Source organism: Dromiciops gliroides, chromosome 2 (assembly GCF_019393635.1).
Source record: "Dromiciops gliroides isolate mDroGli1 chromosome 2, mDroGli1.pri, whole genome shotgun sequence".
Taxonomy (NCBI): Eukaryota; Metazoa; Chordata; class Mammalia; order Microbiotheria; family Microbiotheriidae; genus Dromiciops; species Dromiciops gliroides.
The window spans coordinates 152,091,455-152,106,777 of NC_057862.1; the positions used below are offsets into that span (position 1 = coordinate 152,091,455).

Here is a 15,323-nt window from a genome sequence, read left to right on the forward strand (position 1 = left end):
TAATGATTTTTTCTTTCCACTCCACTGTAAAGATATTGCATATAGGCTAATACTTTTTCCTCTCTTCTTCCCATTGCAGCCTCTCCAGCTACTGCAGTGCATTGTTGATGAGGTGAGGCACCGTCTTATGTGCTTTCACTCCTAAAGTCATTCCTAATGGTGTGGAAAGCTTATATTTTGTTTCCTAATGAAGCACAATGCCCAACATCCTCAGAGCAAGTTGTGTTGTATGGCATTGAGCTGTGTTACATGAGCTGCCCCTGTCCCACATTCTCCTCTTCCAGTTCTAACAGAGATTCCCTGCAAAAGCAGACTGTCCCACACACACAGATCCTCTTGGGGACCTGAGGCCCTAAAGACAGAACACAGTCATAGTAATTGATCCTCTCCCCAGCCAGACAGAGGATGGAGCCGGAAATTAAAGGGGTATCATTTATTTCATAACAGATATTTAAAGTCATTTGGCATGCGAGGGTCAGAGGTGAACAGCAGCCATAAGTGGGATGAAATTTGTCTTCCTTTCTTTATTTACCCAAAGCATATTGGGGAGCTAATTGTACATAAGCTGTAGGTCACTGGTTCAGCTTTAATTTCCTAATTAGACATTTCCCCAGAATATGTGACCTTAACTTCTTTTGCTTTGAACTACCATATTTATATTTTAAATCATTATGTCTTGGATAATAGCTAGCTATATTGTTCTTAATATCACTATTCTTTGAGGGCACTAACCCGTCTAAATCTCTCTCAAGCAACTTTTCCCGTTTGTCATTCTGATTTTAAATTTCTCATTTTGGTAAATTAGTGTTTTGTACTACACAGGGTTCCCAACGAAGAAATACTGATATTTTTTTAAAAATCATAGTTTTTCCAGGCTAGGCTTTCCCACTAGCAATGTTTATTTTTAAAACTTTAATTTTATAATATTTTAAATACTTCTAATTAGAGAGAGGAAGCAATAAATGATTCAGATAGGAAAGTTTGAAAGAAAAAACAAATCGTAATTCATAATTATTCCTCTCAATTAAACATCTGTATAACCAGTTATGAGATTTGGGAGAAAAAATAAAGATCCTCTCAGGAAAAAGACAAATACACACATATCACAATAATAGTAAGAATGGTGATCTAACATCCTTAATGACAGCATCAGTCAGTCCACATATCCCCTGCAACCCATGAAACATGTTGGTGCAAAAATGAGCACATCATCCTGAAGCCAATGGAGGCTCCATTACCCCAAATACCAGACAGACCTCCTGGATCTAGTAGCTCATCAATATCATCTCCACTTGAATTACATTCAGAAAGCCTCCTATCCCAAAGAGTCCTCTAAATTCAACGGAGAGATGTCCAGGAATCTATAGCCTTATACATTCAGTCCCATTGCTTCATGTCTTAGGGCCCTATCTAATGGGCCAGGCTAATGATATACAATCAAGCACCATCAGCCTCTATCTCTAATACAGATTACATGGGAAACTTTGGGGTTTGATGAACTAGTTTTTATTGGAGGTGAGGAGGGCATGTTTATATGGGTTTTTTTATTATTATATTTTAATTTGGGGGGTGGCAATGAGGGTTAAGTGGTTTGCCCAGGGTCATAGAGCTAGTAGAGTGTCAAGTGTCTGAAGCCAAATTTGAACTCAGTTCCTCCCGAATCCAAGGCCAGTGCTTTATCCACTGTGCCACCTAGCTGCCCCAGGGTATATTTATATGTAATGGTCGAACTCAAATTCCAAACTGTCTTAAGTGGCTAGTTTTCAACAAATTCCTGGGCATATTGAAATCACTTTGTGAGTTGTTGGGAGTGGGGAGCTTTGTTATGTGAGTGATAGGCCTATATCATCTGAGTGGTATTTTCTTTAGGTACTTTCTTCTTTAACATAATCAGATATACTGCCTGTGTTAGCCATTGCTGCCCCATTCACCCTAAAAAGACATGGAAAGATCTTCTTACCACCTTCTCCACTCCCAGTTAGGAACATCCTTCTGCCTTTGTACCTTCTTCTCTCTGATTCATTTAACATTTAACATTGCACATCATAGTTATCTGTGCTTGTCTTGTTCTCCAGCTAGAACTGTTACCTCCACCTAACCTAATTCAATAGTCAGTATTTTAATAAACATTTATTGAACACCCAGTACAAGACAAGCACTGTGCTAAGTGCTGATACAAGTACAGTACAGTATAGGAAAAAATGGTCCTTCCCTTCAAGAAGTTTACAATCTAACAGGGGAATAAAAAACAGAAAAGAAAGCTGACAAGGCAGGGAGGGGAATTTTTTTCCTTAAATGAAGGTTTGGAGTTCATGGGTCTACCCTCCAATCCTGGAGAAAGAGATTAGTGATGCAGGCTGATGAGATTTAACTAATTAAAAACTATCTCCCATAAGAACTGGTCAGCACAGTGGTAGGTACTTAATAAATGTTTGTTGAATGAGAGACTAAGAAACGTTATTTTGACTAAAAACAAAATTAGTTTGACTTTTGATTTAAACCCATTGAAAACTATATAAGAACAATGGTAGGGGAGCAGTTTGGTGGCGCAGTGAATAGAGCACTGGCCCTGGATTCAGGAGGACCTGAGTTCAAATCCAGCCTCAGACACTTGACACTTACTAGCTGTGTGACCCTGGGCAAGTCACTTAACCCCAATTGCCTCACCAAAAAAAAAAAAAGAACATTGGGAGGGGGAAGATTTGGGAGGGGGGCATTAAAAGACAAGCTGTGTATCAGCTTATAAGAGAAGGGAGGACCAATAGGGTCTTTGTCTGTCCTGTAATTTTATTAGATTTTCCAGTACTTGTAATTTTATTTAGACTAAGCCTACTAATAGGGGCAGTTAGATGGCACAGTGGAGTACCAGGCCTACAGTTAGGAAGACCTGATTTCAAATCTGGCCTTAGGCATTTACTAGCTGTGTGACCCTGGGCAAGTCACTTAACCCTTTTTGTCTAAGTTTCCTCATCTGTAAAATGAGCTGGATAAAGAAATGGCAAACTACTCTAGTATCTTTGCCAAGAAAACCCCAAATGGAGTTACAAAGAGTTGGACACAACTGAAAAATGACTAAAGAACAATAATATATGGTGAGATTCAACTTTGATGAGATCCAACCGCCCAGGACCATAGATTTAAAACTTGAATGAACCTTAGAGACCATTAAGTACAAACCCCCTCATTTTATAGATGAAGAAATGGTTTAGTGCTCATGGTATTTGAGCTTTAATACTTCTTCTGGGTTCATGTGTACCCTTCTTTCCTGGGCTAATGTAACCAGGAGCACTTCCTGCTGAATGATTTTACTTCATCAACACAGGAAGTACCTTGTATAGTAATAAAACAACTATCTACTACTCTTGATTGAATGCCCTAGGTCATGCAGCATTGTGGTAATAATAGCAGGCATGACTCCTACCCTGACGATATTTACAACCTAATTCAGACACGATAGGTGTGTTCAAAGTCATGTACAAAATAGCATGAAGCAAATTTCATTATAATGTATCTTCTTAATACATGGATTTGGGTGTTTCTTCTCAAAATGAGAACTATGAGAATACAGGATCTGTGATTTTTGTCAGTCTGAGGGCCTCCTGACATGGGAAATCCCTCCACCAACCCAGATTCTAACCTAGCTATGACTTTTGTAAGTTAAGTGCTAGGGAGGCATATGAAAGTTAAGTAGCTTGCTCAGTCATATGGCTGATAAATATTACAGGTAGGATTTAAAGTCAGATTTCCCTGACTCCATGCCCAGCATGCTCTCTAATAGGTAGGCTCTGCCTCTTCCAAAAGTAGGAAAATTATAAAAAATCTTTACATCATAGATTTAGACCAAGAAGGGACCTTAAAAGTCAAACCTCTTCATTTAACAGACGAGAAAACTGAGGCCCGGAGAGGTTAAGTGAGTTGCCCAGATAACAAGGATTTATGTGTTTTGGTCACAAATTTTGTACATCACACATCTGTCCTGACTGAATTAATTTGTAAACTCCTTTAGGGCCAAGGCCGTATCCATTGTTACCTTTCTCCTCCCCCTCAATGTTCATTCTTTTTTTAAAAAATATTGACACATTTTATTTTAACCAACAGACAGGCATCATGGCATAGTGGTAGAGCTCTGACCTTGGAGTCAGTAAGACCTGGGTTCGAAACCAACCACAGATATTTACATAGATCTGTGATTATAAGCAAGTCTCAATTTTTCCGACTCTCATAATGCTTGCTCTCCAAGACTCAGCCCTACAAGGGAGGGCAGATTGAGGGAGGCAGTGGTCAGAAGTAAGATTCAAAGTCATAGAAAGGTTCTGATCTGTCTCAGTAGACAGACTTCCCAATCCAATGCAATCCCAAGTCCTTGACACATAATAGATACTTCCCAACATGCATCCCCTTTATGAAGTACATCTCCTTCCAAAAGCAGATGATAAATTAGTATAACTTTGGCATGATGGTACTAACACGGCACTATTATCTCATGAAAAGAACACAGTGAGAAATCAGGATTTAACAGTCCAGCATTATAAAAGTTTCACCCATCATAATAGTACTATATGTTTATAGACAGTCCAATCTCAGTTGCTCAATTCAGTAGACAATATTCCGAATCTACTAGTGAATAGTGTGGTGGTCGCACCGTAAAGATACAGTCAGTCAGTCAACAAACAAATGCCTATTGTGCCCTGTTATGTACCAGGCACTGTACTAAGTGCTGGAGATGCAAAGAAAGGGAAATAACATTCCCTGCCCTCAGGAAGCTCACAGTCTAATGAGGAAGAGAACATGTGAACATATCTCACACACACACACACACACACACACACACACACACGCGCGCGCGTGCACGTGATAAGCGGGCCATAATCTCAGAGAGGAGGCACTAGCATGAAGGAGGACCAGGAAAGGGTCAGCCAGGTGGCACAGTGGAGAAAGCACCAGTCCTGGATTCAGGAGGTCCTGAGTTCAAATCTGGCTTCAGACACTTGACACTTACTAGATGTCACCCTGGGCAAGTCACTTAACCCTTATTGCCTGGAGGGAAAAAATAAAGGACCAGGAAAGGCTTCTTGTAGAAGGTGGGATTTTAAGAGAGACTTTAGGGAGGCAAGGAAGTAGAGAGAAAGGAGAGTGTTGTAAGCATGGGGTGCAGCCGGTGAAAATTCAGCCCTTTTCCTCATGAAATTCGACATCTAATAGGGTGGCATGACTTAAACAGTGTATGTCGGTAAGTGTGATACAATGTAACACTTGGTAACTTCATCCGAGGGCCAAGGAGGGAAATCATGACTGTTCTGTGAAATGCTGGGATAAATATGAGCTATTCTTATCATCGTCATCATTTTTTTTATTATTAGCCATCACCTTTGGGGAATCCGATATTGTCCATAGTTAACTTTTCCAGATAACTAAAAGTGTGGCACACATGTCCCTGCCATGATAAACAAAGGATACTGAATGTAATTTAACCTTTTATAACTCAGTAATCATCGTAAACATCAATTATTATATTATGCTTTCACATAGTAATGCAGGGACTCTTCAGATGTCTAAAGCTTAGCTTTTTATTTAATTGAATCTCCCCAGCTGTTCTAGTTGGCAGTTTTTCTATCTCCCCATTTAGTGATGCCCTCAGGAACTATTGAGGTGTGTGGGGCTATTTGCCCCTATACTAAATGGCTCCAGACTGCTGTGTTGGTCTTGTTATTGTTTGCTTAATCTCTTCCCTTGGGTCTGTCTCTTTCCCATCCTCTGTCAATTCTCATCCCTGTAGGTGGGTGCCTAATGCCCCAACTTTCTAATTTTCTGTCCACAGATTCCCCACTCCCTGACTGCAATCTAGAACATAATTGAGGGTTGCCAGGAGAATCCAAATAATAGAGCAGAATATGAAAAATTATGTCAGGATATATGCCTAAGAAAGGAGTAGATGCCTCCAGCCTCTCCTGTGGAATAGAGGGCATGATACAATCCATCACTCAACAGATATTTATTTAAGCATCTACTACAGGCTAGATGGCACAGTGGATAGAATACTGGACCTGGAGACAGGAAGACCTGAGTTCAGGAATGGCCTCAGACACCACATGTCTGACCCTAGGCAAGTCTTCTGACTTCTCTCTGCCTCAGTTTCCTCATCTGTAAAATGGGAATAATAATAGTCCCTACCTCCCAAGGTTGTTGTGAATACAAAATGAGATAATATTTGTAAGGCTTTCTGCAAAATTCAAAGTGCTCTATAAATGCTGATTAGTATTACCAGGCACTGGGAATGCAAGTACAAAGAATGAAAACAGTTCCTGTTCACCAGGAGCTTACATTCCAATGGGGAAGATAACAAGTACATATGAAAACATGAATTTCATAGGCCTTGGAAGATTTTACTTATTTTGGGATTCACAGCATTTCATGACAGATAGTTGATATTGTCAAGATGTTGCCAACCATGAGTGGTATATTGTGTGTGTGTATGTGTGTGTGTGCATACACGCACCAGATACATTATGGCTTAAGGTGAATGCCCATGGCAAAAAAGAAAAATTAGCAAATTAATTAGTCTCCTGTTTAGTTGGTTAGTCCTCCATTCCACAAGCTATGTATCTGTTTATTTGAGTCTTGTTTTATACCTTGATAGGAAATATTTTCATAGGAAAATGCTAATTGTGCTTGCTACATTATGTGGTTTTGTGAAACACAAGGGTAGTTTTATCAGTGATCCCTGATGATTTGTAATCAAAGCAGAACCTATTAGATAATTTGTTTAAAATTCAAAAAATAATTCCTAAATTTCACATTTCTTTCCTACTTTGGGTATAATAGTAAAATGCATTCACTCATTGAGTCTATGTAAAAATTATATGGTCATGTAATTTAAAAATAGAATTATATTTTATTAGATAAGTGGTTTCCTTGGAGTAAGTAGCACCTGGTGAGAAATTTCTACCCTCCACCATCACTGATTGGCATCTTCTTTGTAACTTATAGTCTTAGAGAGTAGCCTAGGGCATTGAGAGATTTGCCTCAGGTCTTATAGCTGGTATATGTTAGAGACTTGAACCCAAGTCTTCCTGGCTGTGGGGGAGCATCTCCAGCTGTCCTGATGTATATCTTGCCACTGGACCCAGATGGCTCTGGAGGAGAGAATGAGGTTGGTGACCTTGCTCAGTCCTCCCTCACTTAAATCCAATTCACTGAAAGTCATGACATCACCTCCCAATGTCTTGGTTCTCTTAGAGAACAAAGGACGGACAACAACAACAACAATCCTGGCTATGAGTCCAGCTTTCTTTGTACTGTGCCATGCTTCCTATTATAAGCACATATGTGTGTGTGAATGATTCTGGCTGGGAGTTCATTATCTTTTCACCTTCTCTAGGAAGGCTTTTCAGAGGAGTTGAGTTTAAGGTTGGGCTTAGAAAGAAGACAATAGAATATTCTGGTGTATGGAGATTGCCTTTCTGGGACCTATGTGGGCAAACAGAGCTAGGCCAAGGAGGAATAAAAATAGCAGGAGGGAAACATAATTGAATTGCTCTTTAAGAGATTGTGTACCTAGCTCTGTCTTTTAGGAGAAGGGCTAATTTAAGGTACATGAGATGGGTCTCAGTAGATGACCTTTTTAGAAATGTTGACCCTTGATATCACAGACTCTTTGGGATAACGGGCATAGTGTACTCACATTCACAGCTAGGTCTTGTTCACAAATTACTTTATTTAAAGAATTGTCTCTCTGATCGTGACTTCCTTTACTGAGCATGGGACTCCTTTTAGCTGGTAATCCCTGCAGGTCTTGTGAGCAAGCAGAGTAGCTGCTTTTTGGGGTATGATTTGGTACGAGTGCTGAGAAGCCTAACCACCACCACCACCACCACAATAAATCGTGCCCCCATGAACTAATCAACACCTAACATTCCACAGCTAAAAATTAATCCTTTTCTCTTAAAGGTATCCCCACCCCCATTAAAATAGAGTAGTCAGTGTGGGATCCTGGAGGAGAAAATAAGCAGTATTCAGGAAAGAATCCATCCATGGAAGCAAAAGGGACATTTTCCCTAGGAGACGATCCTTCAGTGAGTGAAGGCCAAGGTGTCTCCCTGAGGCAGATGAGAGTTTACAAAAGCAGCTCCCCAATTGGCAATGTCAGTTTGCAAAGCATTGCACAGGGAAGCAATGGGCATAGGTGTAATGAATGTTTGTTTTTCACCTGTTCTCCTTACCAGAGATAACACCCTTTTATGACTCACCCTGGTGCCCCCCCCCACCCCGGCCCTTTGCTCCCTTTCAGAGATGTAGCAACAAACAAGTAACGTAGTTTTAAGATGTTTTCAACTTAGGGTAAATGTTTTTCAGGTCCTTTACTAAGATAATTTGTGTGTGTGTGTGTGTGTGTGTGTGTGTGTTTTGTGGGGCAATGGGGGTTAAGTGACTTGCCCAGGGTCACATAGCTAGTAAATGTCAAGTGTCTGAGGCCGGATTTGAATTCAGGTACTCCTGAATCCAGGGCCGGTGCTTTATCCACTGCACCACCTAGCTGCCCCTAAGATAAGTTTTTGATAGAAGAGAAGAGAGGATGTGAAAAGCCAAACTTTCACTACTTCACCATTTGGGGTAGGACTGGCCTTGTAACCATTCACTTTTGAAATGAATAGAAAGGTTCCAAAACCAACCAAGCAGTTGCTTTCATTGTAAATGAGTTTTCTAGGGTGTTATTCCCAATCTCTTTCTCTATGCACAGATAATGCCTTTTTATGGACAAAGAGAAATATGGTTCTTTGTAATATGCCTAATTATATGTAGCCGAATGCATGAAATATAATTGATAAAGTCCCAAGAACTTGCAGAAAGCCTGGGGCTTCCTCAAGTAGAATTTCATAATGACAGATGCTAAAATTGTATGTCTACCAATGCAGCCAGTCCCTGACTTTGACATGCTTGGCTTAAATATCTCCCTTAGATACAAATAATAATAGATAATAGTTCTAAAACATTTTATTCATAACAACCAACAAAGCTAATCCACAAAAATTAGTGCAAGACTCCTGTTTTGCAAATGAGGAAACTGAGTTTCAGTGAGGTTAAATGCAGCTAGTTGGTGCTGTTGAGAGAGCACTGTATCTGGGGTCAGGAAGACCTGAGTTCAAATTCAGCCACAGACATTCTAGCTGTGTGACCCAGAGCATAGGACTCCTTTTAGCAGGTCTTGTGAGCAAGCAGAGTAGCTGCTCTATTCTACTGTCTTCTTAACTTCCATTGCCTCAGTTTTCTCCGCTGTTAAATGGGAGATTATGATAACACCTACCTCACAGGTGTTTTGTGAGAATTAAATGAAATAATGTCTACAAAGTGCTTAGCATAGTACCTGACACTTACTTGGTACTTAATAAATGTTTGTTACCTTCCCCCTCTTAAGTGATTTGCCCATAGTCTCATAGTTAAGTAGTGGAGCTGGAACTTGAGCCTGTGTCTTGTAACTTCATGTTCAGGGCTCTTTCTACTGTACCACACTGTCGTTCACTACATATCTTCAAGCTAACATTTCTTCACTAGTACTACTGTAGGGAATCCTCTTCCCTCCTATTTTCACTTCCCTTTCTTCCTTCCTTTTCCCATAACAACTGTTACCTTCTTACTCCCACTTTCTTGTCTATTACCATTCCACTAGAGCATCCTGAAAGGTCTTTAGTTACATTCTCTTGTCCTCTGTTTATTACCTTTTTCTTCTTCCTTCCCAAACTCCCTCCCCCTCCAAAAACTACCATCACCACCTCTTACTGCATCAGAACTAGATTCTATGACCACAGCTGTTGCCTATTTCAGCGCTCATTTTTACCTGCTAATTACCTGTTGATCACTTCCACCTAAATATCCTATAGGCATCTCAAACTCAACCTAGTAAAATAGAACTCATCTCACTTCCTCCCCATCCATTCCCCAAAAAGCCCTTCATTCCCTCTTCCAAATATCCCTATTTCTGTTGAGGGCTCCACTCAGTCACCCAAGTTTGAAATTTCAGTTATCCTCAGAAATTTATTGTTCCTCATCACCCTCACCAAATCAGTTACTAAATTTTGGCCCTCTACCTCTACAATATCTCTTGCATCCATCCCCTTTTCTCTACTCCCACAACCACTAGCCTTGTTCAGGCCCTTATCACCTCTTCCTTGGACTATTGTAATGCCCCCTTCAATATTTCTGCCTTGTAGTCTTCTCAACTCTCTAGTGGGTCTCAGTTCAGGTGCTCTCTCTCCTTTGGGCAGTTCCTGATGAGCACAGTTACAATGTATTTTCTCCCTCTTAAAATTATTTTGTATTGGCTTCTAAAAATACATGTTCTATATCACCACCACCCAGTAGAATGTAAACTCCTTGAGAGTAAAGACTACTTCATTTTGGTTTTTGCAACTCCCAATGCCTGCCTGTCACACCACCCTTTACATGGGAGGCACTTATTAAATATTTACTGGGTTAAGGAGCCTCCTATTTGGACTCTTTACTTCTAGGCTCTCCCCTCTCAAATCCATCTTCCAGCTGTCAGAAGAATCTTCGTCAAAATTAAGTCCAACCCTCCCCAACTCAAGAGCCTTCATTGGCTCTGTCACTTTGAGGATTAAATGCATTCTCCTCTGCTCAGCTTTTAAAGCTCTTCCCAGTCTAGCCTCACCTCTTTCCAGATTTTTTTCACATTATTCCCCATTCCACACTCCAATCCAGCCAGAGCAGCTTGCCTCTGGATTCCATCTCCTGTCTATCTGCCTTTCTACAGCTACAGCTCAGGCTTGGGACATCCTTCCTCCTCTGCCCTGCATCTTAGAATCCTTAGCTTTAGTGCTCTTTCTCTTCTCAAATGATCATTTGTGTGCTCCAGCAGAATGTGAACTACTTTTAGTGAACTATCTTTGTATCCCCAGCTTCTAACATAGCACCTTGCATCTAATTGCTGTTAAATAAATGCTTTATTGAATGGAATTGAATTAACTGGGGGCCAGTTAGGTGCCTGGCTCACCATCAATGCCCTCTCCCCTACTCTTACTTCCCCTCCCTTTTTCCTCCCCCTCTACTTCTTTGGGCTGTGGGCCACATTGGCATCTTCCCCTTCTCACCTACCTCAGCCATTGAATATTGATCTTCCTGTTCCTGCCTCACATCTACTCCAGCTTCAGTGGATTAACCTAGGAACCTAACCAATATTTTTATAGGAAAAAATGTTTCAATTTCCAAACATCTAATTTACAAATGAACTTTCAGAGCACAACCTGTTTGTCTTTTGGAAACTGCCCGTCTCTAACACTGCTTGTTTCCTTATAATATTTTTATTTGTTGACTCATATTTAAGAATTAATCCAGAAGGATACTGGAAGAAATATTGGCAATATAAAACCAAAAATATCAATAAAATTCATTTTAAGAAGAATTAACATAGGATTGAAGAAGAGCAGAGAAAAATAGAAAGGAAGCTGTTTGCTTAAAGCTAACAGATTACATTAATATTTGTTAATAATGTAACTTAAAATACAGATGTACTTCACTTTGTGTAATCAGATGTCTTCCTTAAATTTATGTACAACCATGATTGTCTCCAAGTTCTTTTGTCTATGAGCTTTAAACGACACATAGTTTGTGGGGCTTAAAACAATTTTGAGATGAATTCTTTTGTAAATACAAAAACCCTTTTATAATATAAATAGTGGCCCCACTTTGCCTTTTCAGTTGGTTAAGCTTGTCCTTTCTTCTGTTTTTTAAAGCTGGACATACCCATTAAGGGTTGGCATTACCATAGCTAGTTGCAACACTTGTACTGGTTTCAAAATTATTCAAAGAAAAGTTCTCTTCACTTTTCATAGATTGGATTCCCTTATGTTAAAAAAAAAAAGCCCTATGGTATAATATCCTTCACTTATTTGGCAATCATATGATCTCTCCAAATATCTATAACAATTGAAAACCAAAATAAAAAAAGGATTCTTTATAGCCAAACCTAAAGATCCTCAAATCTACATACTTTATTTATAGAAGAGCTACTCCAGTCCTTGCTCGAAGCTTAAACATAATACTATCAAGCTTAGTTATTTGATTTCCTAGTCTACAGTAGATAAGAAATACTTACTTGGCTAGGAGAAGGGCAATTAGCTTGCTAGAGACTGGCATGCTGACAGCAAGAAGGGAGATTTAAAAAGCTACAAAAAGCACCCCCAAGAACTGAAAAGACTTAATATTGTGGGGCCATTTAGTGAAGGTACATGCAGTTTTCAGACTTCTGTAATCCTAAAGATATAATTGTACCATAAATATGTACTATTCGTTATGATCATTCTTAGGCATCAATAAGGAACTTCTGTTCATTATGGTTAAGAATGGTATGAAGTTGGGGCAGCTGGGTGGCACAGTGGATGGAGCACTGGCCCTGGAGTCGGGGATACCTGGGTTCGAATCCAGCCTCAGACACTTAACACTTACTAGCTGTGTGACCCTGGGCAAGTCACTTAACCCCAATTGCCTCACTAAAAAAAAAGGGAAAAAAAAGAATGGTGTGAAGTATGCAATGTGCTTTAAAAGGATTCCTATTAAAATGGTTAAAATAAAATTAGCTTAAATATGGCCTCATATTTAACCCAGTTTGCCTTGGTTTCCTTATCAGTAATATAAGCTAGAGAAGGAAATGGCAAACCACTCCAGTATTCTTGCCAACAAAAACCCCTGAAAATGGGGCCATGAAGAGTCAGATACAACTGAAATGACTGAACAACAAAATATGTTCCAGGTACTATGCTAAGTGCTGGGATACAAAGGAAGACCAATACAAAGTACATGAGGAGGTAAAGTTGCTGTTATCTAGACTGTTGCAATATGTGACACTTTATTTCCCAATGCTCTTAGATAAACATGGCATGGAAGTGAAAAGGTGCCCCCTAAGAACATTGACACTCGTGTTAGCTCATTCTGCCAGGAATCACATCTGTTCTTTGGTTAGAGAGATTTGTGCTTTGAACTTTGGGAAAGTAAAGAGGCAGGTGGATTCAAAGGAAACCTAATAAATGAAGAGCTTTTCTTCTCATTGGAGTTCTCCTCTCTACTTTTCCCTGCCTAGGCTACCCAGAGCATCATAAACAACTGACGTTTTTGGTCTTGGTTTCTTCTCTCTCTCTCTCTCTCTCTTTTTTTTTTTTTTTTGGTGAGAAAATTGGCGTTAAGTGACTTGCCCAGGGTCACACAGCTAGTAAGTGTCAAGGGTCTGAGGCCGGATTTGAACTCAGGTTCTCCTGAATCCAGGGCCGGTGCTCTATCCACTGTGCCACCTAGCTGCCCCCAGTTTCTTCTCTTTTAGAACAGAAAGGCAGATAGTTGACAGGTAATTCCTGTAGGCCAAGAGCTCCCAACCATGCTAAGTATAAATTACCTACTTCTATTTTTATGTAGTATTTAAGGATTTTATAACTTGCAGAAGTTGCAGTAGAAACTTAAAGGATTCAAATAGCTGAGATTAAAAAGAGTTGTATTATACTCTGAAGGTTCTGTTAACCCGACCAGTATGTCATAGTATTTTGTCTTGTCTTTGTTTGGTCCAGAAGTGTGGTTTTATCAGTATTAGGCGTTCCCCAGCATGGAAACTCCCTCTCTGATGCTGTTCTATGACTCCTATTTGACTTATGATGGTTTTAGACAGTTGCCTGGTGCACTGAGTCCATTATCACAGCCCAGGAGGTCACAGAATTCAAACTTGAAGTTGGGGCTTCCCAATACCAAGGTGGGCTCTCTAGCCACTTGGCCTTATGGTCACTCACTTCTCCACCTTTTTCATAGTGTTGGGAATATATAATTGGAGAAAACAAAAACTGAGCATCCACTTTTTCATAAGATGCATGCTTTAGGGACAGCTAGGTGGGGCAGTAGATAAAGCACCGGCCCTGGATTTAGGAGGACCTGAGTTCAAATTTGGCATCAGACACTTGACTCTTACTAATTGTGTGACCCTGGGCAAGTCACTTAACCCCCATTGCCCCACAAATAAATAAATAAATGAATAAATAAATAAATAAATGGATGAATGAATGAATAAAAAGATGCATGCTTTAAAAATCCAGTGCTGCCTTTGAAAAGTCCAGTCTATTTATGATAGTTTAGTTGAAGATTCAAAATAGGTTACCATGAAGGCCATGATTCCTTTAGTAATTACTTTTTCTTTTGGTAATAACTGTTTCTTTAGAAACAACATTAACATTCTACCAAAACACAGCAGTAATCCAAAAGTTAATGTTCTGTTCATTTATAATTATATTTAATTCATATTTATGAGTTGATGGGAGGGGGAGGAGAAAGAATTCAGCAAAAATTAAAATGTTACCAAAGAAATGAGCCAAAAGAAGTGATTTTGCTGATATTTTAAAGCATATAGAAATAAAATATATCAATTAGGAAAACTGACTTTTTGAAGTACATGGTAGTCTAAAATCAGATGTTTTTTAAAATTCTGAAATATGCCATATTTCTATTTTTCCCAATGGCACTGGATAAATTCAAAGAAAATTATTTTGATCTACTAGATTAATTAGAATAGAACTTTAACAGCAAAAATTCCAAATCCTAGGTGGTCATAGAAGAAGTAGTGTTCATTTAATTGTCCATGAAGTCTGATGTATTATTAATGAGTTAATTTCTTAGTGGTAGAGGTTTGTGAATAGCATTCTGTGAATGGGCAGTTGCCTGGTGGGGCCAGTCTTGGCTTCTGTCATTTAACATGTGTTGCCCTATTGTGAAGTCTTATCCAGCTGTAGGGTAATACTCATTTAATCCACTATGATGGGACTCACACACCCTAAAATGAAGTTGGATGCCAACGTCAGTTACCCAGGAGCTCAGGATGAGTCACTGACGTTGTTTTCATCTCTGAGTTTGCTGTTCATTTTCCCTAAACTAAGAGAAATGCTGTATGCAAGCAATGCAAATGTTGTCAAAGGGGGCTCCAAGCTTGTTGGCTAGGGTTCTGCCTCTATTCCAGAATGGAGGCACCATTCCAGGGAGTATGTGAGTTCCTTCCTTCTTTTTGGAAATGGGAGCTGTAGGGCCCAGGAGATCCCTGATGTTCTGAGGTCCAGAACAGCAGATGGCATTATGATTGTCCAAATCCTGATGAACATTCTAACTGAACTTGTTCATTTTGCAGTATGTAATTCATGTTCTCTCTCTCTCTCTCTCTCTCTCTCTCTCTCTCTCTCTCTCTCTCTCTCTCTCTCTCTCTCTCTCTCCCCTCCTTCCTTCCCTCCCTCCCTCAACTCTCTTTTCCTCTCTCATTTTCCTTTTCTTTCTCTTTCCTTTCCTGCCTCTCC

At 39.7% G+C, this 15,323-nt stretch overlaps 1 protein-coding gene across 4 annotated transcripts in view; it reads left to right on the top strand.

Moving 5' to 3' along the window:
* MAP2K5 (mitogen-activated protein kinase kinase 5) overlaps positions 1-15,323 on the top strand; it is a 292,452-nt gene that overhangs the window by 221,006 nt on the left and 56,123 nt on the right. For all 4 annotated transcript variants that reach the window (XM_043988207.1, XM_043988206.1, XM_043988208.1 and 1 more), the window contains one exon: positions 80-112. In XM_043988207.1, coding sequence (XP_043844142.1) covers positions 80-112 — 33 coding nt within the window. The remainder of the gene's footprint in view (positions 1-79; positions 113-15,323) is intronic.